Here is a 27978-nt window from a genome sequence, read left to right on the forward strand (position 1 = left end):
TGTGGACAGCTTCAAGTTCCAGATACAGAACACCACCATCAGACGTTAAACCTATCGGTCGTTTTTAACTGCACTGTAAATATGTTCTTCTTAACCTGCACCTGTACAGCCGTCTTTGCACCTCATGCACCCATAGGCGTAGCTTGGGTTCGAATATTACCGAGGCAGGGGGTCGGGGGGGGGGGGGCTGTGCCCCCCAGAAGCTATCGACATTTTAACAACGTAAAAGGTGTTGTTGCTACGCCACTGGCACCGGTATGAGTTTACGCCAAGAGCGGTAATGTACCAAAATGGAAGAAGATCGTTCAGGTAAGTATTGTGGCCTAAATACCTTTTGTTCTTCGTTTATGCATATTCATACATTTTCTTACACTAGAAAACAAATAAATAAACTTTCGTCAGTGTTCAATTGCGCACTATATATCAATGTGCGGAGATGCGAAATACTATGGATAGTATACCAATACAAAGTTTTCGTGTTTCCTCTTTTTTTCTCTTATCTTCTTATCTTTATAAATCCTCAGACTTCATATGATACAAAAAAGTAATGGTTCTGTCCAGATTGTCAAAATCATAATTAAAAAGCCTAATATGAAACTTATTTAGTATTTCGTTTATCCTGAATGTTGTTTTAACAATTTTTTTTTTCATGAAAATTGCAGGATTCCCGCCAAAATGTCAAGGCTGGTTGCGTCACAGGAAGTGTGAATGACTGTGACCTCGTTTTCAACACGGGAAGCCGCCATCTTAAAGTAGAAGAGTTGAAAAGTTTGAAGTAGAGGAAGGTGGAAACCGCTTAAACTTTCCAAAATTCCTCTTTATAGTCCAAAAATGCCGTTGGCTCACTTAGCAGATCCTTGGAGGAGGATGGAGGTGGCCCAAGATACAGAGGTTATCATTTCTTATATTTTGCAGTAAAAACAAGTTTGGAATTTGTATGTTATGTCCTAGTGTTTATTTAGCAACACTTAAATGTCTAGTGGTGCCACCCGGCCTTCATGGTCTGTTTATTTCATGACACAGTTTCAGGAGCATAGCATATATACTAGATAATTATTTCATTTAAACGAATATATCCAGATTCTAAGAAATGTTGCCATGTGCAGGAAGAAGCGAGTGTATTTGGGTTTTTTCTTGAGAAAATAAAGCAAAATTAAGGCGGCAAATTTATGTTCATAGTTAAATGTTGACTCACATATAGCATGTGTAGTGCTTTTGATTACACCCCCTCCCCATTACATATAAATATTTGTTTACAAAATTGTGCAGTTAAACTGTAAATTTTGAGCATATACTATATGATGTAGATATAAGTATCATGATTCATTGAATACATGTACACTTTTTCTGTTGCAGGCTGCCTCCACGGAAGATATGCTTGTAGATGATCAGGTAAGGTGTCATATAACATTATTCATTTTTACTATACACATGCATTTAAGAGATTAAAGGAAACCCCATATCACATGATGGAAATCAGTTAGTGTTTTTAATGTCTGTGACGTTTATAAATACTAAATTTACATGGTTGTAACAGTGTGCATCCGTAACGTTTGTGGAGAGTTTTTTTCCCCATGGTCTTTGCTCTTAATGATTTTTACCACAAGCCCATCGGACAAGTAAGAATGCAAAATTTGGTAGCCCAAATAAAAAAATTTACTAGCCCAAATGCTATGCAAGAATGATTCAACTTGATTCGAAATTTCATGTTTGAACATTTGTATTAAGACGAGAGTTCAAGCCCTCTTTCAACTTCTAATTCTGTCATTTCAGTCAGATTCCTTGGAATCTTCCAATGTTTTAATTCTTCTAGTTCTTCTTCATCACTCTTATCCTTAAAAGTAAAAACTAGGGTTGTCAACTAATAATCATACATTCTGAACGACTGATGCGGTCGCTTGTGGATTTTCACTTTAGGGTAAAATGCTTATGCCATTTTCTATTTTCGTGTTCACTTACAGAATCAATTCTGAATTATCCGAGCCGGACACAAACTCAAAATTTGCAATGCTTTCCTTTCTGCACCAGATGCAAAATATGAGACCATCATTGTATTCAAGTTGGAGGGGGGGGGGGGGGGGGGGGGTTAGTGATCATTTTCTTTGTCGCTTTGTTTCCTCAACTTTCTCTTCCCAGTTGTAAGAACTGGTTGTTTCACTGATTTCCTACCAGGAATTGCATTCTAATAGTGGAATCATAATCTCTGCCGAAAATATGTACTGGACTACCGGGCATGCTCGTTGATAATAATTTTTGGTAGCCCGATCCCGATTTTACTAGCCATGGTCATTGGGCTACCGCTTAATTTTGAAGACTGGTAATGAGACAAAGTCAAATTCTTCCATTAAAGAACAGTTTGTCAACCATGTAATGAGTCTCTGTGAACATGCTCTCATGTATTTTCTCAACTGATGAAATTTTTACCTCAAGAAATAAATATTACAATATTCTCAATGAATACACCACATAAAACTTTGATAATTACATGGTCTAAGAAAAATTTTGTTTGGTTTTTTTTATTGTTTGTTTTTACTAAAGCTCCAAAGAAATATTCAGATCTCACATTTGATTAATAATAAGTCATTTTAAAAACAATGGTTAATGAAAATATATCTTTAACTGTGTGATGTAAAATGTCTCGAGTCTCTTATACTCCAGACATGCACTCTGACACATTACCACTTGTGTTGTAACAGTGTAGTGAAACGTGTCTAAAGATGACAAATGTGTGAATGCATTTTTACTCTTCTTGAGCTGAAAGCATTTATAAGTAAGCTTCTAAAATCCATGTTTGTCCATTATCTGTCTATTGTTTGTAAATTTCCACACACCAATTGTCGCTTTACTTTCCCAGTACCAAAGGACCAATCTCGGTCAAATTTAACACTTCAAAAATAAAGCAATTTTTAGAGGAAAGTTTATCGAATTTAAGTTCATCATGTTCATAGGAAAAGATCTTATCATAACCACTAGGTCAGTATGGACACTGTGATAACATTCTCAAATCCTGATCCCCATTAAAAGGGTGGGTAGAGGAGTTTCAAATCTTGCTTAGTCAATTAATTCTAATTGCTTAAAATCTGTTTTCTTTTATTAGAATGACAATGACTTGGACAGAGAAATAAATGTGGCTAATATGATGAAAGATGGAGAAAAGGTGGAACCAAGGGATTTTGAACTTTTGAAAGTGCTAGGACAAGGCTCTTTTGGAAAGGTATGTTTTAATGCAAGGTTAAAGAAAGGCCTGTATTTTTTGAAATACTGCATACAGGGAAATTTTTATCATTTTCTTCTTTACAACAATCTCACCTTTTCCTTTTTTTCTTTACAACAATCTCACCTTTTCCTGGAATGGGGAAAGTAAACTTGGTAAATTTAGATTTATTAAATTTTTGTCCCCCCCCCCCCAAAAAAAAAAAAACTTTGGCGAGTTTGATATAGAATAAAATCATATTTCAGTGGTTATGGGTGAAATAAAGTGTGGATGAAATTACCTTGTATACAATATGTACATACGTGTGTATGTATACATGCACATTGTTGTATAAAGATAATTTTAATGTTATAGTTATATTACATGCTGCATTGTTTGATGTCAATAAGAACTTAATTTTTCATATATAGCCTTGATTGGTTTGTAACATAAACTACAAAGCATATTGTTGCATGGATTCTTTGATGATTTGTATTGTACAAAGGTGGAATTGTTTTACATGTTGTGTTGAAAACTATTGACAAAGTGAATACCCTATTATGTGAGAATCTTGTGATCTGTCAGAGGTTTCAAATGTGAATTGAACTGTGGTACTTATGAAGAGAAAATTAATAGCAAATTTTCCTGCAATGACAATCTATTGAAAGTTTGTGATTAGCCATTTACCATTCCACTGGAGGATACAAGTGTGTGTAAATTCAATAGTTGATTAAAATATAGGATAATGAAGGACTATTAGGGTGTTTCCATTTCCTGAGATTAAAGTGCAGGGTGTATCCATTTTCATAACACATGACAGAAAGGTGCAGTCTCTATGTATAATTCATGATAACTTTGTAAATGGTTGGCAGTAGTATGGGCTTTGCAGAGAACAAACTTTTCAATAAAACTCAAACTATAGACTGTCCCAGGGAACAGTGTGTGGGTAAAGCAGATATTTTCAATTTTATCAGTTTTCAACTTGAAAAGCCATGGATTCTTTATGCTAGGACTACAAATTGATATTCATTGTGAGAAATTAATAGGGAAATAGGGAAACTGAAGACATGATAGGGAAGGAGATAAAGTATACATATTAAAAACTTGTTTATTTTCACAGGAATTTACATATTAAGCACTTGTTTATATATTTACAGGCTTGTCAAGTGGTCATATATGTCATAAATCTAGTTATTTTAGATTTTTTGTAAAACCTTATCATAATCTTGTTGTTTTGGAATTAAAAGAAACTTTTTCATCAGTTCATGTGATCCTCTGGATTTTTGCTGAACATTCTGAAGACAAAAATTACTTACACGAATAAACATATCAAACTCTAGGATAAAGAATCGTTAAATGTATATAGGAGGTTTACTTTAGATTTCATTGTGTAATTATTCTTGCATTGGGAAGTTAGTTATAGTTATAATCGGATGTTTAGGAGCAGAGTGCAACCCTGTTCGAATCCATTTTGTTTCTTTTGATTTATGATGAAGACCCCAGAGAGTGTACTCTTCATAGCTGTTGGTATTCAATAATGGTATCTAGTACAGTACAAAGGTGATACTTTGATTAATTGATTACATGAATAACATTTGGACAAAGGGTTTAAACATATATACAAAGCACATACTTATGCATTTTAGATTTGAGTCTGATATAAGTGAAGTCAAAAGATGTTGGTATTGTTTTTTGTTTTTTTGAGAAACAAGAAATACGTTGAAAGTGATTTTCCTGTGATGCAGTTTTACATGGCTGTGATGTGAAAGAACGGTATTGATACAGATTATCCTTCTTATAAAGTGGAAATACTAAAATGAGATTATTTAGGCTGTTCTATGAATTGATAGTGGCCTGCTAAAGACACATTGATTGAGAACAATGTAACATCAAAATGATAGGATGCTATTGTATCTAGTCAAACCTCAGTCAAGATAAATTTATGCATCATTTGTTTTCTATGGTATTAGATGTGGGTGATTCGGTCTTTGTAACTGTAAGGATTCCCTGGGACCTGTATAACTAAAATCCACAGGTCTGTTAGGTACTTAAGTAGTGTTAGGATCCCTAGATTTCAGCAATTTATCTGTAATCTTTTAGAAATCACTGGAAATCGCTTCTCTTGTCCTTGAAGAATCAAAGGATTTGTTTCCTACGATGGACAGCATGTGCTAAATTGATGATATTTTTTCATTAGCTGGCGTGATAGATAGGACTTTACATTGTAAGTCCTCATTAAAAAGGTCTCTTTTAGCTTACCTGTATTAAAATCGTAAGAGAATTTTCTTCAATATATATTTTCCCCGAGTTGTCTGTGTTTGCTTATTTGTCAACACATTCATCACTTCACCTGAACCAGTTATTGTCAGTCAGGATACATGTCCATGGGATGATGGGATTCAAGGGATTGCAACCCCTCTTTTAAGGGAAAATAATTTTAAAAAATTGTAAAAAAGGATGGTATGTTTAATTTTCTTCTCTAAATGCGGTGCTGCACCAGTAGATGAAGCTTCAGTAATGGCTTAATTCCCCGTACACATAATATTGATTGAAATTGTTAAAAACAAGGCTCAGATGAGTACAAGTTAAGTAGGAGTATATAATATCTGAATAAAAATTGAGTTATGAAATACTATGCCCCCAAACATGACATCACTGTTGATATATAACCTTAACATTATACATTTATAATGCATATATATGACCTTGACCTTTGGTGTAATCTTTCACATCACCACTCAAAAGACAAAATTGCAGACAGGTAGACCATGAACATTTGTTTCAGTGGTTTGTTGTGTAATACATTGTACTTTGCATTTTCAAACCCCATGCACTGAACAGATATATTTGTTATTTGTTTCACCGAAAGTTTACATTATTAATTTTCATCTGCCGATTTGTAATCTTTGGTTTCCAGATGAAATTTATACTTTTTGAGTTTCACAAATCAGTGATTTTTAAAGACCCATTTTAGGTCAGAATATTGGACCTTTCCCCTATCAAAAATTACAATTTTTTTTTCCAATTTAACTTGCATTTTCCCCAATAATAAAAACTGGCGAAAAACGTATTTGTTAAAAAAAAGTTAATTGTTTATGTATGACATGACAAAGACGCATCAATTCTAGATGATTTAGAAAGAATAGTCGAAAATTTTAAGAGCTTAAAGAAAAGAAAAATAAATATGTAAAATGAAAGAAGAATGACATAAATTTATGTTTGATTTCTTGTTTAATAGGATATATTTGTAACAATAATGACTAGGTTTTCCCAATTTGATCAAAATGTTGACAGTTTTTCCCAATTCGAAAACCACAGGACCCTTTTCAAAGTTGTTGAAAAATCACTGCAAATGCAGTCTGATTAGAGAATAATGAAGCAAAGTGGGAAGTGTTATTTTTCATACTGTTAGAAATGAATTTTACATTATGAGTCATCCCATGGGGATCCGGGTTAGAATAGGTCCTCAGTACCCCTTGCTTGTCGTAAGAAGCAACTAAATGAGGCAGTCCTTCGGATGAGACTACAAAAACCGGGGTCCTGTGTCACAGCAGGTGTGGCACGATAAGGATCCCTCCCTGCTCAATGGCCATAAGCACCTAGCATAGGCCTAAATTTTGCAGCCCTTTACCGGCGGTGGTGATGGCTCCATATGAATGAAATATTCTCGAGAGGGACGTTAAACAATGTGTGCAATCAATCAATACATTACGAGTCCCTAGGAGGAATCCTGTTGATTTATATGTCCTAAGGTCACCAGGTCATATATTATAGAAAATAGTTCCCAGATGATATAATTATATCAAATACTGTTTGAACTGTAACAAGTTTCCATAACTGAAGATGGTCTCCAATGTTTTAAGGTGTTGTTTTATTTGGTTAAATATGGTAAGAAATGATTTGCAGATGATAATATGTATCTCAAATACTATTTGTAATTTAGCAAGGAAATATCACTTGAAGAATCTTGATCACAAAGGGATGAACGGTTGTGCTTTTGACGTCAATGTCATCATCTCGCATGTGGGAACAAATAGTCTGTGGATGGTATCTTTATATATATTGTGAGCACTTGATCTTCACAAGAGAAGTCTTCATAAGACACTCCTCCTTTTTGATAAGCATAAAGCTGCTGAATATAAGTTCTTTAACAAAAAAGCAGGACACATGATTTCAGGGAGTAAGCTAGTTTCTGTTAAATCTAAAGAGTTGGTGGAATTTACAGATCATATAGAAAACAGTTTTGATTGAATGATATTTGATATGATCTGGTGATGCGTACTCATTGAGGCCAAAAAAAAAAAATTTCTTGTTTGGCATCAAATGGTGTTCGACCCTCTAAAATCTGTGGTAAGAGGAAATTTTATTGATCTTTTATCATGTTTATTATCCTTATGATTTTTTTTGGGGATGTATCAATCTGATCCAATTTTAAAAAAAAAAGGTTTCCATTTATTAGATCTGTGTACTTAAAGGTCATTCAAAGCATTTTTATAACCTATCAATCATGCTAATTATGATAAACACAGCATTTCCCCCCTTATATAACTGGTAATGATTAATGGCACCATTCCCAACAGTTACTGTTGATTTTTCCCAATTTTGAGGCTAAAAAATGTCCAGAAACAAACTAGTAAGTCTTAGTGATTTGGGGCTCATAATTCGCTTTGTATGAAACATGAGTCAACTCATTTCTTCGCACCCTCTTGAAGAGAAAGTCAATGTCATTAAAATGGTGCTGTTTATGGATACTTGTTTATTCTTTAGAATATGGTTAAATGTAGTGTTATTTTTAAAAGAAATGCCATTTGTGGATGTGAAAGAAAATTCCCAATTTGTTTTATTTTTGATGCTATTTTCCCCAATGCAATGGCAGACATGCCAAATGTAAAGGAAAGTTTGATGATATACCCATGAAATAGGAGAAATGAAACCAGAAATGAGATATAAACTAGTAAAGTTTGAACTTTTCCATTTTATATACATGTACAAGAATGTTCAAACCATGCATCCCTGAAACAAAGCTCTACCACAACAGGGAAGTTTAAGAGTTCTAGAAAGCATTGTGTGGATGAGGAGTCTAAAGTATTCATAAAAAATACTCAGTTGAGCAATTTGGTCCATGGACCTCTGGATTGTCATTAAATTTTTCAACACTAAAGAGGAAACCATGCAAGCTGCAATCAATACTGTGTCACATTAGCTGGCAGCACTGTGAGGCTGCATGATCGTGGACAGTATTGTGTACTGGGCTGGGAACAAATCCTTCTTCGTTTGACAAGTTCCCTGTTTGTATGGCTCAGGGTCTCAATTAGTATGATTAAAAAGTAGATGTTTCACACTGCATTGAGAAGCCAGTCTGTTTTCCATATTACAACAATTTATTTATTTTTATTAAGTCTGTTTAAAGCTTTGAGAATGTGTTGTGTATCATTACTCGGATTGCAGTATTTAATTAATTATACATTTAACAGTAATTGATGAATGTTACATAGAGATCTGTAGAAGTTATTTTTAGTGTACAGTCTCTGCCTGTTGTATTTCATTATTCATATGTAATTGCATATCATATCAGGACTCCAGCATATAAATAAATTCTTTGAATTCATGGAAATGTAGGACCAGACATGTGTTATATTTGTGTTGTAAGTCACTGTAAGTGATCAAACATTTGCTTTCACCTAATTGAAAATCAAAGTTGAATCCTGAAAATACACACATTACTATCTTTGACCTCATGGTGTCATTGTTTTGAACATTTCTGCTGTTGAAATATATTAACAAGCAAATATTATAATATATAGCTTGATTAGAAAATGTAGATTTCATGTATCTAGAATTTTAAAACCAAAGAATGCATTATCAAGTACATATTTCATAATGTACATATTAATTTCATATCAAATTTGTTCAACAGGAAATCAACTCGAAGTATGTTTAAATAATGTAGGAGGCAGGAAATTATTGTCAAATAAAACAGTTTTCACATTTTCCCCTTACCATAATAGAAGATCACTGTAGGGATATGCATTTTTAAGCTCTCAATGAATATTGCTACATTGTCGGGTCCTGTTTGGAATAAGGTGTTTATCATTTTAAAAGAAAACTCGCAGTAGAACAAACAATCAAGTACACAGAGTCGGCATTTCTCTGGGGGTCTTAAATTAAATTAGTGTATGCATAGTTATGCACTCAGGGATTTGAATTTTTTATCAATCTATCGAAGCCCACCATTAGATAAAGGAAGCTCATGGGGATTTCAGCACTGGTGGAACAATGTCTTAATCTGATCTAGCCCAAAAGTAATTTTCTAGAAGAAATGGTTTACGATATTCTGTGGGATTATTTGGTTGATATTGCAATGGTATTGATCAGCTTAATTATTTGTTGATATCAAGTGGAATGTAAGAGGATATTTAACAGTCAATGAATGCTGACTGAGGCAATATCTCCAGAGAAAGAGAATGATAGAATAAATTTCGTAGGTAAAGGAGTGTAAATCCAATAGTTTCAGATGATAGTGTGTAGCTTCCATGAAACGTTCACACAATTATTCATTAGAAGTATGTAGTTGCCAATTAAAACTACCTGTTATAGAACCAGGCAGTATTTAGTGGAGAACTAATGCCTATGATTTCTCTGCTGATCGAATGCTTATTTTGACAACATATAAACTGAAAATACAGTGGTTTGATAATATATCAATCGAGTGTTTAGATGATATGCTGTGGTTTGAAGTATGCTAGTCAGGTGAATTGATTTTGTAGGAACTGTGGTGTCGTGGCAGTTGACACAATTTGTGAAACTTGTATTTGATATGTGTGGGTTGATAAAGTTGTAAATTTCTATTCAGGTATGGTAAATTCTGTCATCAGGCAGAAAATGGGTGGTTGTATGGAAAATTGCCAAGTAGAAATCAATCATTTTATTGTAACTAGATAGGTATTGCAAGTAATAAAGAGGAATTTCATAGGTCTGCTCTGTCTTAGTCAATTGATAATTGAATGTATTCTTTCCTTGATAAAAACCATGGATCTCAATGTGGTTTTCAGAAACCAGTGAAAAATATAACCAACTAAACTGTGAGAGTATAAAGAACAGACATTTGATATCTCTGTATTTCTAGTTTTACTAGGATATGAAATAAATGATCTTTTTTCTATAGATACTGTTAAGAATCATAGGTTATTATGAACATTCCTTTTAAAATTTTACAGGTATTTTTAGTCAGAAAAATCACAAGCAAAGATGCAGGAACATTGTATGCAATGAAAGTATTAAAAAAGGCCACCCTTAAAGGTATTGCAGTCTATTAATAGCAACATCATATTGTACTGGTATTAGATACATATAAATGATTAAAATTGATACAAATATTGAGAACTATTTAATATTTTGCTGTTGAAAAGAAATACGCACTTGGAGTCTTTTTATTCTTTCACAGTAAGAGACAGAGAACGCACAAAAATGGAGAGAGATATCCTAGCAGATGTCAATCATCCATTTATAGTCAAACTTCATTATGGTAAGTATTTAATTACTTTGGGATCTTAGCGGATATCTAGGTTTAGAGTTTGTATTACAGAGGTATATAAACAACGGAAGCAGTGGTTAATTTGTACAAATCTGTAAATGGAGGAATATCTCTCGACATGATACAAGCAACCTAGACATATATTCTTTATTTTTTTTTCTCTTTAGAAAACTAATTTGTTAAATGTTCTAGGAATGTCAAAATGAGTCATTGGTCCTAGCTGTATGTGTAATATAAATGATTTCTATTTAAAAAAAATTATACTTTGAAGAAAGTAATCTCGAATATTCTGGCTAACTAAGAGAAATTTTAACTCCGTTCTAAGGGATGCATTTAGCTGGTTTTAAAATGAATTCTGACCAATTTTGCAACTTGTCAAATATGCTGCGTAGCAGGGTTTTTTTCCCCAGCAAATCTTGTAAAATTTAAGAGATTTTTTAGCTCGTAGGTACACAAATAGTTTTAGCGGAATATATTTTGGCAGGGATGGAGTTCCAAAACATAAAAATTGAGATAGCTAGGCAGTATTATAGTGTTAATAACTTATCTGTAAAACATTCTACTGTCCAAGTCTGTCTTCAGAAACAACTGAGTCGACATAAAAACCAACTGCTATACAGAGTTATCTGTCTTTTTAAAATACATTTTATGATATCTGATATTTAGCTATTAGAAATTTGCGACATGATACCAAACCACTAAAATAGGCCAAAATTATTGCCCCGTGAAAATAACCTGCTTATTTGGTAACTCTTTGTGTGGATGGTTATCTTTCACACCCAATGATTTACACCAAGTATCTTGGGGTTGGTGCAAATTAACACCTCACCTAAAATTTTAAACGTACACTATTGTACTCTAATAACTTACTGGAGGTGGTAAAATAATCAAAGTGACTTTTCAATTGGCCCTCAAATGAATGTGTTAATCAATATGTTTGCGAATTGATAGCTTAAGTAAACGCACAAATGAATGACAGATTAAGGTGTGAATAAAATAATTGTGTGGTTCTGTTATTTTAGACCTACCCTAGTTTTTGATTCCTGGCCCAAATTTTTAAATCTTGGGATCAGATTCCAATAAATTATTTGTCCTTAATTACCTGAAAAAAAGTTAGGAAATTTATATATATAGAAATATAAACTGAATACTTATGGTCTAAAGCACAAGAGAATGTGAATGGCTGCATTTCAAGACAGAACAGGGAATGTTAAAATCATTTAAATAATCGTGAAATGTGACCATATTAGACCCACTACGGCAGCAGAGGCTGAGGGTTGTGCTTCTTGGCTTGGCAGTACAGACTGCAAATGTTCGTCGAAGTTCTAAAGAGAAACATAGCATTATCTAACAATAGAATGAACCAAAAAAAACCAAAAAAAACAAACTTGTATTTGTTTCCCTATTTATACAGCATACATCAGATCTTACTTTCACATACGATCAAAACAGTTGCATCAGATATGTGAAATTTAAGGTTATGTTTGAAACTTTATAGACAATGAATGGAATTGATTTAAAGTAGTTTTTGATAAATTATTATATCTTGCTTATGTTAATCTTCAAGTATATATATTGATATGATATACCTAGGAGTTACATATGTACCTAGTAGCGTGCTAGAAATGTTGAAATCACATTGAAAGTGATGTTGGAGCTTAACTTTAAATATTTCAAAGTTTTTTGAAAACCCCTTCGACTTTGACATACCTAGTTAAGTCTCTTTAATTTTATGCATACTGTAAGTGATGTCATAATGGATAACTGCATCAAGTGATCTTTAGGGAGGGTAAAAGAGAGAGAGAATTTTACATTTCTTTCAATAAAAAGAACATTTTGTTGACTTGAAACAAATGGTAGAGTAATATAGAAGTGGTGACTATAAGTAATCTCTCTTCATGATTTAGCATTTCAGACTGAAGGAAAATTGTACCTCATCTTGGGATTCCTGAGGGGTGGAGATTTATTTACCAGATTATCTAAAGAGGTATGGAACCTGTTTAAACCCATTTGTATTTTACATGACAATATTCGATTGCAATTTTCTAAATTTTCGGTCTGACATTGTTACTGGGGTGAATTCTAGAATTATCGTTTACTACTTGTTGCAGTTTTTGGTCTCCATCTACTCATATGTAAGCAAATTCATGTTAGGACTGTGTGGAGGTTGTTTGTCTCTTTAATATTAGGCAATTATTTTAGTATTCTTTTGAAGACCAAACACTATTTGTGTCATTCTTACGTACTATGAAAAAATTGCTGTTCTAGCAAAAATATGCATTGTGGGATAGTAGTGTTTGTCTATTTCACTTGCATGGACCAAAAATCCACATGTGTACCATTGACGTGAGGTAGTGTCATTCATTGACATAGACATTTTTGAAGTGTTTTTTTTTTTTTTTTTATGAAACTGCATAGCCAATGGAAACCAAAATTGATCAGAATGACCCTGAGGATGTTTTAATTAAAATTTGAGATTAGTCTACATGACTATGTACCAAATGCTGCACAAAAGTGGCATGTCATTAAAAATCATTTCAAAATGGCAAATGTTACAACCTCCTTAAAACATGGCTGCCATAGTTAGTTAATATAGAAATTTTAGCCCCAAGACAAAATTTTGTTCTTTATTCAGGCAGTTTAGACAGATGACAGAACAGTGCAGTATCCTCGTCTTTGTACTTTAATGGACATTAGATAAGTTAATAAGTAGTTTGCATGTTTGAAATTCACAGGTGATGTTTACAGAGGAAGATGTCAAGTTTTATTTGGCAGAACTGGCTCTTGCATTAGATCATCTTCACTCCCTTGGCATAGTGTACAGAGACCTTAAGCCAGAAAAGTAAGTCACAGTGTTGGTCGTTCTGTATCCATGGCTTACTTTAAAATTGGTTACCATAGTTACAGAATCTTTGTTATATATCTAAAATTTGTGCCAGAATTGATAAAGTGCTGGAATTTGCAAATTGAAAGTGTTTTGTGTGCGAACTTCTACATAGAATTATTAGTATTTAACAAAGGTGACATAACAGTCATTCATTTTTGATTTGCAAAACATGATGTTCACTGTTGATGTTTACAGCATTCTGTTGGATCATGAAGGACACATTAAACTGACCGATTTTGGTCTGAGCAAAGAATCAATTTTTGAGGAGAAGAAGACATACTCATTCTGTGGGACCGTAGAATACATGGCTCCAGAGGTTGTCAACAGGAAGGGCCACAGTACGGCAGCTGACTGGTGGTCATTTGGGGTCCTCATGGTAGGTTGTACACATCAACAGAATTTTGACATGAAATGGTGATGTTCTGTAAACTTTGAAAATTTTCTCTCAAGAGCCAGGTTTCATAAAGTGATGCTTTAGATTGATATTTAAGGTTTCATAAAGTGACGCTTTAGATTGATATTTAAGTCAAATATGTACTACTACCGATCATCAGCATAATGCAAGCACATTATCTGAAAAATAATGGTTGTATTTTTTTTTGGTCACAATGAGTGACTTCTCTTTGCTCCTGCCCTTAATCAATATAATACCACATGCTACTCTTTCCCTTCATTAAAAATTCAAAGTTATTTTTTGTTAACTTGTTTGCGTTATTTTGTGGCAACCCCACTTCACATCATGTGCACCAGATTTTCGCTGGTGCACCAAGACAAAAACAAATGTTTGTTTTAATTAAAAGCTTGTTTAATTAATCATCCGAGTCTTCAGAGAAGTGAGGAAATTCATTTATTTGTTATGTTGATAAAAATGTCACCCCAAATTGTAAATAACACTTCAAAGTAAGAATTAAAATCCTGTTAGTCTACACCTGCTACATGTCTTCCACCACCACTGTTTATTAGAGTCTGCACACCGTGTCTTCTTTTACATAATGGAATCCCAGAATGCAATATCAATGAACCCCTAAAATAAGAAAGAAAAAATAACGAAAATGTGTTTTTGTTTTTTGTTGAATATTGTGTGGCTAAAATAACTACATGTGTGCGTTATTTTTAAATAACATGTTTACAACATTATGCCCCTGACTGATTTCAAACAAGAGACATATATGTAGAAAGAGGGCACATGAGCTTTGTAACATGTAGAGTCCCTAATAGTGTATGAAATTAGCATAATTTACATATCCTTGAAATGGTATTTATGATCACTGTATACAATCAAAATGTAGGCAGTAATCAATTTAACTTGCAAGTATATAGTGAATATGATTGAATAAGTTTTGTACACCTCTGTTTATATTGATGAAGTTGACACATGTATGTAGATATATACATGTACGTATCACCATAATCTGATTTGGTATATTGTCACTGCAATAAAGTGGGTGGTTAATTCTGTCTTAATGATTTTTTTTTCGTCGTCTTTCAGTTTGAGATGTTGACAGGTGCTCTTCCATTCCAAGGATCAAATAGAAAGGATACCATGACACAGATCTTAAAGTAAGCCGCATTATTTACTTAAAATACTACACATTCCTACCAGAAGTGCAGTTAGCATCTAAAAATTGTTTCTTTCTTTTGCAGAGCAAAATTAGGAATGCCTCAATTTTTGTCCCCAGAAGCTCAACAGTTGTTACGTGCTTTGTTTAAAAGAAATCCATTGAATAGGTTAGGTATGTAACACTAGGACGGAACATCTAACCAGGTCATCTACACGGGCTTTATGTAAAGAGTCAAGACTTTCCTTTGTACATTGACTGTCAGAAGTTGTATGAAAATAAACAAATTAAATACAAATGGTGTGCATCGACTTGAACACAAAATTGATGTAATCTTTCCTCCAGCAGATACCCTATGTTATTTATGCCTCTTTAATTTGCATATGAAAACCTTTTAATGAAAGTCATTAATTTATATTACAGGTTCAGGACAAAATGGCATAGAAGATATTAAAAAGCAAGCATTTTTCAGCACAATAGACTTTGATAGACTTTATAAACGCACAATGAATCCACCGTTCAAGCCAGCTGTGGTACAGACAGATGATGCATTTTATTTTGATCCTGAATTTACTTCAAGAACACCCAAAGGTACAGTGTATATATATGTGATTTATTGTAATGTCAGCAGATGAGATACGTACATGTAGGAATCCCTTCCTTCAGTGACTGTCCATTGTGTTAATGCCCTTGACATTGAGGAGCAAAATGTATGAGGCATTAATCTTCTTGGTCAGAAATTTATATAGGACAGAGATTCTCTGAACTAAAAAATCAAGTTCATTAAAAAGTGACTACTGAAGGTCAGTCATAGAAGGTAATATCAAATTTGTCACAAGTGAATGTGGCCATGCTTAGTGGCATTGTATTTCACCAATACAAATTTCTGAGAGAATTTGGATTTTCACCCATCTTCATGCTAGAATCATCTAGCATGATAATGTTGGGAAACTTTTAGTGTACAATATCTGTATAGATGTATTATACAATTTTATTTATGGGATGATTTTGAGATGAAACCAATATTTGATTAAGAATGTTTGTCTGAGATGAATTCACTGAAGTAATGTTGAATGCCATTTTGTGTGTTATAGATTCCCCAGGAATCCCACCCAGTGCTACAGCACACGAGTTATTTCGAGGCTTTAGCTTTGTGGCCCCAGCTTTACTAGGAGAAGATAACCACGTTCTAAACCCCATACTAGATAATCAAATCGCCTTAACATCAGTGAGTTTTGTGAAAGGTTATTTGCTTGCTTTAAAGAAAGAATGTTTTAAACGACAGTTTAGAAAATTCTGTATTTATAATTAACCAGTAAATTGCAGTACTTGGATAACTTGAAAAACTTTTCTATTTTTTAGTTACCCGGTGTGAAATGTTCATCCTTCTCAGATGAATATGAAAATAAAGAGGTAAGTGTGAAATCAGAAAAGATACTCATTTAAAGAAGGAATGTATCTTGATTTAGTCATGCTAATTTCATAGATAACTATTACGATATTTTTACTGTGTATGTAAAACTATCTTTGATGTCAGAGATAGTAGACAAACATTTTTCTTCATTATATGATACAGATTGAAATCTTGTATATACACTGTATAGGCATCAGATGAATAATTGTAGGGTAGAAAAGAATAAAGATTTTGAGAAAAGAAACTATTGTGGTATCAAATGCAGTACTTGAAAATGAATACATGTACAGTGTAGTATTAAATATAGCAACATCAGAAAAATTTCTGATGTGAACAACATAAAAAGACTCAAAATATACACACACAGTATATTGACCCTTCAATTGAGTGTTCTATCGTGTGTGAAGTTCACGTTTCTCATATTTATATGGATTCAAGTAAGACTAATATCAAGCACATCTACATGCACTTTTTCACCCCCACACAATTTACTGCTAGATGAGATTTGATAGTAATGGGACCACTCGTCATGTGTGTGGGTGAGGGTGTGTGTAACACTGAGCTTATAGACACTCGACAGGCCACAATTTTTGCTTTATTGATTTGATACTTCACAGGTTGCCTTATCATCAAGAGAAGAAGTTTGAGGTCAAAGGTCAAGATTATTACAGGACTTTAAGAAAAGCTTGTAGAAACTGTACAGGCCACATATTTTGCTTGATTGATTTTATACTTCATTTGATTTTGGGGTCAAAATGGTCTTTTAAGTTCAAATTGGCAATGGGACTTCATAAAAATAGCTTGTTGACACTCATTTCGAGGGAATATGCCACGCCTTGCAGAGATCTTGTTTGTGTATTTTCTGTTTAGTCAGTTAGAGAGATGCAGATTGATTGTATCTTTTAATTTCAGGATATTGGCATAGGATCATATTCTGTGTGTAAGCGCTGTATTCACAAAGGCTCAGGACAGCATTTTGCTGTTAAGGTAAGAGCAGGACCTCAGATGAACCACACAAAGACAATTGATGTCTTTATAAACAATTCCAAACACCGGTACATTTATTACATGATAGTGCCTAAATGTAAGTAAGGCAACCTTATTTTGGAGTAAAGTATTTGAGAACAAATTTTTCATTTGGGGAAGCCATTTTCACTTTGGAAATAAGGATATGTATATTTTTATAATGCAATTTATTGAATAAGAAAAGCATTACACTTAATTGTTTTGAGGTTTTTGATATTTTGCACCTTGAATATTAAATGGAAAGGGTAACATTGTATTCCTGTAGTGAGAGTTGATGCATTCATTAATAATTCCAGATAATGGACAAAGAAAAGAGGGACCCCTCAGAAGAAGTAGAAATTTTGTTGAGGTTTGGTCACCACCCCAACATTATCACGCTTAGAGATGTAAGTACATCTGTATAGCTGAAATATGAAAGTAAATTTGCAATTTTTGTGCAATCCTTCAACATTCAAAGTTTTTGCTGACGCTGTAAAATGCTAGATATGATACATACATCTTGATGGTGTGCGTAGGTTGTTTACAATTTCAGTTTTAATGTGCACCTTTGAATTCTTTATCAAAAGTGTCATTTATTTAAATTTCCATTGTTCATGAATAAAAATCTTTGAAGTTATTTGAATTCTTAACCTACAAATATGTCATGCTTCAAAACAATTATTACCATATTTAAATTAAGACATGCTAATAAGTTTTAGTTTTCTGTGGTTTTGCACACAGTGAGATGTGCTTTCTTGTTTCAGGTGTTTGATAATGGCAATAAAGTATACATGGTAACAGAACTCATGCAGGGAGGTGAATTATTGGACAAAATCTTAAGGCAGCGATTCTTTTCAGAAAGGGAGGCCAGCGCAGTGCTACAAATTGTGGCCAAGACTGTAGAGTATCTTCATGCAAATGGAGTAAGTCACTTCAGCTGTACCAAGGTTTCCATAATTATAGTGTTTGGACTGCTGCTAGACAACCTGCAGAAAAGGATGTACTTGTTCTTTTTTTATTTTGTGTTGCTTTCAAAACACAGGTACACTTTTGGATTACTTGGTCTGTTGCTTTTTGTAAGAGATGAGACTTCGTGTGAGAGTCACTTAAAGATGGATTCTTTTCATATTCGTTGGGCGCATGGAAATGTGTTGATCTGTATACAACCACGGTAGAATGTATGCATTCTTTTAACAACACAGAAAAGTGAATGTCGTGGTTCTTCCTTTTATGTTGAGGTCACAATGTTTTCATACCAAATGACCCATGTAGTCCCCCATTTTCGCTTTAATTTCAAAATAGAATTTAAAGGGACAGGTTCACAATTTTTGATAAAAATATTTTTCATTTTCGATGTTAAACATTGAAAATATAACTCATTTAATATTGACAGCCAAAATTTTGACCTTCTGAGTACAAGAATAAAAGCAACACTTTAGCCTAAAATCTGTGTTATGTAAACAAAGACTCAAGTCTTTTAATGTATACAAACAAACAAGTGAAATATTGATTTTGTAATATAAATCATCTTGATTTTGCATAGTCACAAATTTTAACTTTTAGATGACATATTTTACCCCAAAAATGCTTGAAATGTGAAAGATATGATAAACTTAGATCAATATCCATTTCTTTTGAAAATTTCGTGAACAATAATATACCGCAATCTTTGTTTACAAAACAAATGATAAACTCTTTAAAATGAGCTTATGAGATAATGTATAACCATAATTTTTGTGTGAAATCTTTTAAACACATTAGACAGTAGATTTTGATCATTAAAAGTGAAAAAGAAAATTGGGGGGGGGGGGGGATGGATCGTGAATAAATCCCTTTAAGTCATGAACTTAGTAAACACTTATGAATAAAACTGTCTAAAGCCACAAAATTGTCACAAATTCGGGCAAATTTAGGATTTTAGAAGAAGTGGCACGTGTTTGTATGCCTGTGTACCATTTTCATACCAAAGTTGCAGCTGATGCAGATATTCAAAATATTTAAATGGTAGGCAATGATATACTGTGTATTTTTCACGGTGATTTTTATTTTTGTCATACCTCTTAGTACTGCTTAGATTCATTTGAAAGTCTTGCATCATGCAAATTTACTATAATCTGTTAACTTTTGTATTTTAAAACTTTTTCCCATTATTTTGGAAATATTTTCCTGCAGTGATTTTGTTCTCCTGGAGATAATTGTCAGTACTTTTAGATATTTTTGTGGGAGTAAAGTGATATTTTACTATTCCATTGATTCCAATGGAAATATAGACCCTTATGAATTCACGTTCCCCAGACCCCATTTTAGCACAATAGTAAGCAAGAGAGTAATGTGGCTTCCTGACCTACATGCTTCATCAGAGCTGTTTGCTTGTACGGATTGTCCGTATTTTCCACGGATTTTAAAGTCAAAATACGCTCTGCGGATTCACGTTAAGAATCTACGGTTTTCTACGAATCTGGAAAAAAAATCAGTTTCCGATCGGTATGATAAAAAAAAACCTTGTCAATTGAATTAACTGGTTCCCCGCTGATTAGTCCGAGGAGAGAAGCGAGGTCAATAGGGAACCAGTTTAGTCAATTGAAGTTGCCATTGTGTAAAGTGCACCATTGATACTGATTTATGTCAAACTTTTAAAAAAGCTTGGATGGCGAATGTCAGATTGACGAGAATGCAAACGAAACATCGAAACCCATTCAGAGGTTCAAAACAAGAAGAAAAAAAATGCCCTAATTTTAAGGATTCATACAGAGTGCTTTGTCCATGCCTCCAACAATCGAAGAAAGATCACATGGTGTTTTGTAGTGTGTGCAACATGGACTTCAGCTGCGGTCACGGAAGCATAAATGACTGCTACAGACACGTTCAGAGTAAACAACTTAAAGACCTATCGAAGGTGAAAGTGTCTAATAAGTCAAAGACAAGATTCATGGATATTTCTAACATTAATTCAATATGGAGTATTTATTTTCGTTCCATATTTTATCAAGTTCAAATTGTTTTGAAATTAAGGGATAAATGGTATGGATGTAGGGAATATAATCTAAACGAAATTTATTGAACAAAGAGCAAGGTCAAAATTATTACAAGCGGCAACCTTCTACAAGGAGATAACCTCGTGGACTCTATAAAAAAAATATTTTATCAAAATGCTGTGGTATATTATAAAATATGACAGATTTAAAGAATGATGGAAAACCATGATAATTACACATTGCAAAATACAAAAGCAACAGTAAACAGCAACATCCTATTTATATGACAACAAGGAGTTGTTCATATAAAAAAGGGTTTAACAACCCGCGTAGCATTTTTTGCTATACTCAACTTTTATACTGACAAAGTGCTCAAAATACTGACAATTTGGTTCTGGAATACTGACCTCAGTTGGACGGGGTAAACAGGTCTGCTTCATTATTGAAGAAAATACAATGCACATCTGGTGCATATCATCAAATTTATCTTAATGATGACAAGAATCCATGCTTAATCTATTTCGTCATTAATAATGCCTTCGCTTGTGACACACGTTCCTTGGATCCCTCTAGTATTTAATGCAGCTGAGCCAAAGGCACTTCTGATCAAGTTTTATCCGGCATGTTTATGTTTGTCATTTCCACAAAGCACTCTGACATAAAGGGGTGTTGAGTTTCCTCAAATGGAATAACATACCCCTTTCTGAGGGAAGATAATAGTTAAAAAGGGTAGTGATTAAAAATCTTTCTCCATAGGACCACTTTACCATGTATCCTAAAAATTATATGAATGCTTCTGTATGTATTAAAGATTTACAAAAGTTGGTTGAAACTTGAAACCAGAGAAGGGGGAGGAGCATGATAGGGATTTAAGGTTTGTTTTTCTTTACCCCGGGAATGTATTCATAAAAATTTTGCTCTCCAGAACACAAGGGTACAGTTTGTTGAATTAACATGCAAACATCCTTATGTAGTGTAGATTCATGATCAAACCATGACTCTTAAGGCTATGATCCCATGGGGATCTGGGGAAGAATAGGTCCTTAGTTCCCCTTGCTTGTCATAATAGGTAGGGTGGTCCTTCGGATGAGAACATAAAAACCGAGATTGTTTTTGTCCTGTCTGTCATTCTTTCTGAAACTTTAACCTTGCTAATACCTTTTGAACAGTATGTGCTAGAGCTTTGATATTTCACTTGAGTTATTCTTGTGACAAGACCTTTCCGTGGGTACCAACATTTTTGACTCTGTGACCTTGACCTTGGAGTTTGACCTACTTTTTAAAAAGTTGACATTGTTCATAACTTCTAAATGGTAAATATTAGAGCTTTCATCTTGCACATGAGCATTTCTTGTGACAAGATCTTTCTACTAGTACCAAGATATTTGTCCATGTGACATTGGCCATCTTTGGAATTAGCCATTATCGGGGGCATTTGTGTTTCACAAACACATCTTGTTATTTTAGGAAAACAATGTATAAGAATTTTATCTTGATTTTCAGGTTATTTTAAACTTCCAAATTTGAAAAAGCTGAAAAATGCATTTTTTTTATCATTTAGGTTGTACATAGAGATCTGAAGCCTTCCAACATTCTCTACGCAGACCACTCAGGTTCACCAGATAGCCTCCGAATCTGTGATTTTGGATTTGCTAAACAGCTGAGGGCAGACAATGGTCTGCTCATGACACCTTGCTACACGGCTAACTTTGTGGCACCTGAGGTGAGCTGGATTTGTAAGGTGGTGGCGTGTGTTCATGGTGATGTGAATTTTAAATATGGTATCATGTGGCAATAGAATCCTCATTGAAATTGGAAACAATGGTTGTAAGTTAAAGACATGTGATTGTGGAAGATTACATGAAGATTGAATGTCAAACCTGTAGGGAAAAGTGAACTTCATTTGAAGCAAGTTTGTGATTTATGAATTACTTTCACATACATTCAATAGCAAGATAATGTTATTTTAGAGCACACCAAATTCTGTTGCCAATTTGTCGTTTAAGGTAAGAAGCGTGGGTGGCCGGATAGTGTGTACTGTTTTCTCCTATCAATACTTTAGAGAATATGCTGAACTTACCTAATCAAGATAAGCAAATTCAGTAAAGGGAAAGAAACCTGTTTTAGTGAGTTCATAGTTTTGATGTTCATTTAGTAATTGAGTGAAAAATATTTCCAGTATTTCTGAATAATAGAAATCCTGATGTGTATAGTGTATATAAGACCATGTTTGGATTATTTTGTCACCCATTAGACATGTATTACGCTGAGGAGAGGTATATATACTAACATGATGATCTGTATAACATCTATAGGGTCTCTATCTCCCTGCAGTGTGATATTTGAGTTTTGGTAAACTGTTAGTTGAATTCTTGAGTGCATGCTACACGTGACTCGTGATGACCCAATCTTTTATCTTGGATTTTCTTATGAAGCTTTAGTAAATTTACCCTCTATTTCTTAAAAGCTTCAATTTTGAGAAGTAAAATCTGGGTTCCATTATGCACAGTCCATATGGCCTCGGTAAAAATTTCCTGAGATGGAGATTTGAGCTTCCAATGATAAATGCTTCAACTTGTAAAATGCAATTTCATTGGTCCATTTGACTTTTCAGCATCTTTTTTATTACATAAACTAAGTTTCTGTTAAGTCACGATATGTTCAGCTCCTTTGTTTTCATTTTGTTTCTACAACAATATTGCTCTGTGTCATAAAACTCATTTTTCATTGAATTACATTGAATGTGTCTTGAAAATTCAGGTTTAAGTAATAATTTCTACCAATTTTATATGATATTAAATAAGTTGGGACAATAAACACTCTTCATAAATTATGAAGCATAACCTGCCCCATCTTATGCTGATGTAAAATGAGTAGGACTTGCTTTTATTTGATACCGAGTTGTCTCGAGTCACCTGTACATGACTTTTATTTAATACCGAGTTGTCTCGAGTCACCTGTACATGACTTTTATTTAATACTGAGTTGTCTCGAGTCACCTGTACATGTAATTGACATTGACTTTCCTGTAGTGTGTAGGACACACTGTGATGAAGTAGTGTAAATGGTGGACATGTATGGCTGCTAATTAGGGAGCAAGCAAATGGGATGTGTGTTGCTGTGTTCTCATCTTGAAAAATATGACCACTGTCTAGATGTATCAGTTACAAGAGTGATCTTGTGTGTTTGTGAAGCACTTCATTTCATTATACCAAATTCCTGAAGGTGATTCTTTGGTTTCAGGTCCTGAAAAGGCAAGGTTATGATGCAGCATGTGATATTTGGAGTCTCGGTGTCCTACTCTACACAATGCTAGCAGGGTAGGCTTTACAACTTGGTTTTTTTTTTTTAAGATTAACATTTTAGTGTACACAACATCACTATGGTGAAACCCGAATACTTTGTACCTGTATTTACGGAGCACATTAACTCCAAAGTGTAATCATTTCAAGTCCTTGTCACTGAAAATTCTAGAGGATGTAATAAATATGTGTTGAAGGAGCAGCTCAAACTGAGGACATTGAACCCTTATGTTTGGACATCCTTCGCGATTGCTTTGCCCGTTGGTGGCCATGACTACCATCTGTGACTAATATTTGAAAAATGGGCATATATATAAATTGACATTTTTGTAGGCATACACCATTCGCAAATGGACCAAATGATACACCCAATGATATCCTGTCTCGAATAGGAGAGGGCAAATTTACCTTAGCTGGAGGGAACTGGGACTCTGTCTCCGCAGCTGCAAAGGTTAGTTGATTGCTGAAAGAAATTGGAAAGTTCAAATTTAATCTTCTCTTTGTATGTCAAACAGCACACATATTTTTGTTTTTTAATGTAAATATAGCAGTTTGTATAGTAATTCTCATCTTTTATTAGGATCTAGTACAGAAAATGTTGCATGTGGACCCAGGAAGTCGGTTATCAGCTACACAGGTCCTGAATCACCCATGGGTTGCTCAGAGAGAAGCTCTGCCACAATTCAGACTCACTCTCCAAGATGCACAACTTGTAAAGGTAATGATTTGAAAAGTATTTGTGATGGTGTCTTTGTGCCACAGTAAATGCTGATGAATTTACAGTCTGCTGTATTTTGGGAGGATAACACTCTTGTGGTTGGAGGAAAAAATCTGTTCATGGAAACTTGGGGTTTGTGGCGGGGATGGGGGAGGGGGGTGAGAGTTGAATTTTTAGGTATAAACAAAACACCTAATGAAATTATTGCTTTCAGAGCACACACTGTCATGTCTTTTCCAGTTAACTAGTTTGGAATCCTTGATTACTCACTATCTTATGTCTTATTTTCTACCCAGGGAGCAATGACAGCCACCTTTAAGGCACTGAACAATTCTCCAAAGACAACCCTAGAACCTGTTGGAGCATCAGGGCTAGCACAACGCAGAGGGAAGAACAGGCCAAAGAGTTCTACAGCCGTTTGATCTTAGTAAAAATCATCTTTTGTTCATGTGTGACTGGTTCAGTCATGTGTGACATATCAGAGGGCGCTATTTGTACACGGTCAGTGAATGAGAGACGAAGGTTGTAGTTCTCCATCTCCCAGAGAGCCAATTCCAAGAGCAGACAACTCCAGTAGCTTTTATACAATGTAATGTTTTTACATGTTTTTGTTCTTTGTCATATTTTGGAGTACTCATTGTTGTATAATCATTTGATATCTAACTTGTGATTGCTGACTTTAACAAAGTGCTACATATACAAATAGTTTGAATTTATTTTTATTTTACATTTTGTTACAAGCAAAAAGATCTAAAAATATGTTTGATATGAAACATCATTATGAATATAGTGTACACTTTTCCTCCATTTTAGATCAAGAATTGTACCAAAAAAACTAATATGAATCACCGAAAGCTCTTTCAAAGTTGATCAATACTGGTAGCTGTGCTAACTATCGAGAAAATTTATCTACCTCCTATGTATTGAAATAGCAGAACTTAGCGGTGTGTGTATTTTCATTCAAACTAATAAACTATGTCACATAACACATGATCTGCCTGAGGGAAGGTAACCATTGAATAAAGATGTAAAATGATGCTGCATCAAGCACTTCTTAACAGTTTTGCTTTTCCAAAATGGGTATAACCTATGAAAAGCCTAATGATTATTTTTGTTTTCTTTCAAGTTGGAGTTGCATAATGTTGTAAATATGAATTCATGGGACTGTCAGAATTCAGTGAGAAGATATAGAAACTGTGTGCATTTGTGATGTGTGAGAGGCTTTGTTGTTGTGATAAACAATTACATTTCATTTGTCAACAATTTCCATGTCAGTTTAAGATGTCTGATAAACAGATTCTACTTTATTATATATATGTATAACCATTCAGGACAACAGCAAATCTAGCTATAAATGTAAAGTATTTATTTGCATCTCTTGACTCTTTTCGGAAGGTATATTGAGTGCTAGTAGTATGAATTTTTACTCTGAATGTAACAGTAATTTGTGTGTGTAGTGCCGTAAATAAACATTGGAATTTCTTGCATAACAATGGTTCATACGAGTTGAAATCTTACCATTTCATCAATGCAAAACCCACCAAATGTGAAATTACAAAGTTTGAGGTATACAGTGCACAGTATTTTTTCCAATATTAGTTAGCATATTAAATATATGACAAGTGCTATCTTCATTCCTTTGTATATTTTGTATTTTATGTGCTTTCAACAGTATATAGCTTGTTAATGTGTTTGTAAAGGATCCATTATTTTGAAATATATTTTATTTTTCCAGCAATATTCATATACATGTACCAAGTCTAGTGTTACAGAATGATGTTGATGAGGCATCAGTACACATTTTTCTTGTAAAAGTTACCTCAGTTTAAAACAAACTTTCACATCTTGACCCTCCTATATGAAGGTACAACTATGCAGTTGGATTTTCAGTCAGTCTGGGTTTTCTTGATGCGGGGCATTAGGACATAAGACAGAATTCAGATGATACGAAAATATGTATTACCACAGATACACATATGGTACTGTGAATAATAAATAACTATTTAAACTAACACAAAGTATATGATATTGAATTGTAAACACATAGAGATGCTAACCTCAGATAAAAATTTACATATAGATATTGTATTGGTCAATCAATGTATCTTCACAGAGAAAGAAGTATCGTTAATCATGTGGCTTATTATGAATCATGACTTGATTTTCTCCAACACTACATTTGAGTAATTTTGAGGTTATTAACATACTGTTTGGGATCAAATTGAAATTCAGGGTAATCATCGAGCATGTAAATTCAACCTTGGATGGATTGAAGGTGCTGTTCATCTTAAAATTTTAAGTTTATTTTCAAAAGAGAGGGAAGTAATCATTGTATGAAATTTTATTTTACTTGATACATACATATAAATGTAGAGTTACTGATAAGTTTTTGTGCAAACCTTGCTCAGATATTAATGAAGCTGTGTTCTATTGTTCGGTATAGAAATGCAGATTTTGGGTTGTCATTTTTACGAGATGTATAGGTCTCTTTATTAATCTTGTGAAATGTGTTATGCAGTGCTATGAGGTGAAATTTTAATATAATGAACAAATATATGTCTGTTTCTTGTTTTGTTACTACGAATGTATGAATGACTGGAAGAGGTCAATTAATATTTGTAATCTACACAATTATGTTATTGTCTCGTATGTTTAAAAGTTTTTGAAAAAGATTACTATGATGTAAGAAATTTGATATTCGGTTTGCAATATAGTATTGTCTTTAAAAAAAATTCTTTAGTATAGGAAGTTGTCTTGTTAATTTATGTCAGAAGCTTTATATGTGAACAAGTCACAGTTGTCAAAAAGCATGTACATAGTCCTTTGTTAGGAATGGTATTGACTTCTTAGAGTCAAGACATTTTCAGTTTTCCAAAGATGTTAGCATAAAATCTCGGCATTTTAAAATGCATGTGTATGTGCTTCATTGACTTTACGCTTCAAAAAATTTTCTGAGTTGTAAAACTTCGGGATTATTTTAAATTATAAAACTTTGAGGGTAAAATGACTCCCAAATTGTAAAAATGTTTTGCTATATATACAAATGTGTTTTTACTGTTTTTTTGCGAATTATATTAAAAATTGTCAATAATCTATACTGTACAATATGAATCCAATATACCACAGTCATTACTAGAAATAATGTTGATTATGGACTGTGGTCTACATTTTCCCTGGTAATTACTAGGGTCATTCATCACACACCCCTCCCTATCATGAGGATAGCTCTAGATCTGGTGTGACCTGCCAATAAGCACTGATAATATGTCACATTGCTCAATATATTCAGAAGCATTGTATCATCATATTGAATGCTGTACAGTACTTTGCCATTGTTCTTTTTACGAACTTGTTGTCAGAATATCTTCAAATATTATCATTATTTTTAGTA

At 33.7% G+C, this 27978-nt stretch overlaps 1 protein-coding gene across 1 annotated transcript; it reads left to right on the forward strand.

Moving 5' to 3' along the window:
• Window positions 1-710: 710 nt before the first annotated feature.
• On the forward strand, window positions 711-27978 carry LOC125676087 (ribosomal protein S6 kinase alpha-1-like). The gene is made up of 21 exons (XM_048913984.2): window positions 711-891; window positions 1357-1392; window positions 3098-3214; window positions 10411-10492; window positions 10638-10718; window positions 12635-12714; window positions 13463-13569; window positions 13810-13990; window positions 15104-15174; window positions 15259-15347; window positions 15597-15764; window positions 16268-16401; window positions 16536-16586; window positions 17500-17574; window positions 17910-17999; window positions 18357-18515; window positions 22129-22290; window positions 23811-23887; window positions 24203-24320; window positions 24450-24587; window positions 24884-27978. Exons 1-21 carry the CDS (start codon window positions 832-834, stop codon window positions 25007-25009), a joined length of 2202 nt encoding a protein of 733 aa, XP_048769941.1. The 5' UTR covers window positions 711-831; the 3' UTR covers window positions 25010-27978.

Source organism: Ostrea edulis, chromosome 3, assembly GCF_947568905.1.
Source record: "Ostrea edulis chromosome 3, xbOstEdul1.1, whole genome shotgun sequence".
In the NCBI taxonomy this organism is placed as follows: domain Eukaryota; kingdom Metazoa; phylum Mollusca; class Bivalvia; order Ostreida; family Ostreidae; genus Ostrea; species Ostrea edulis.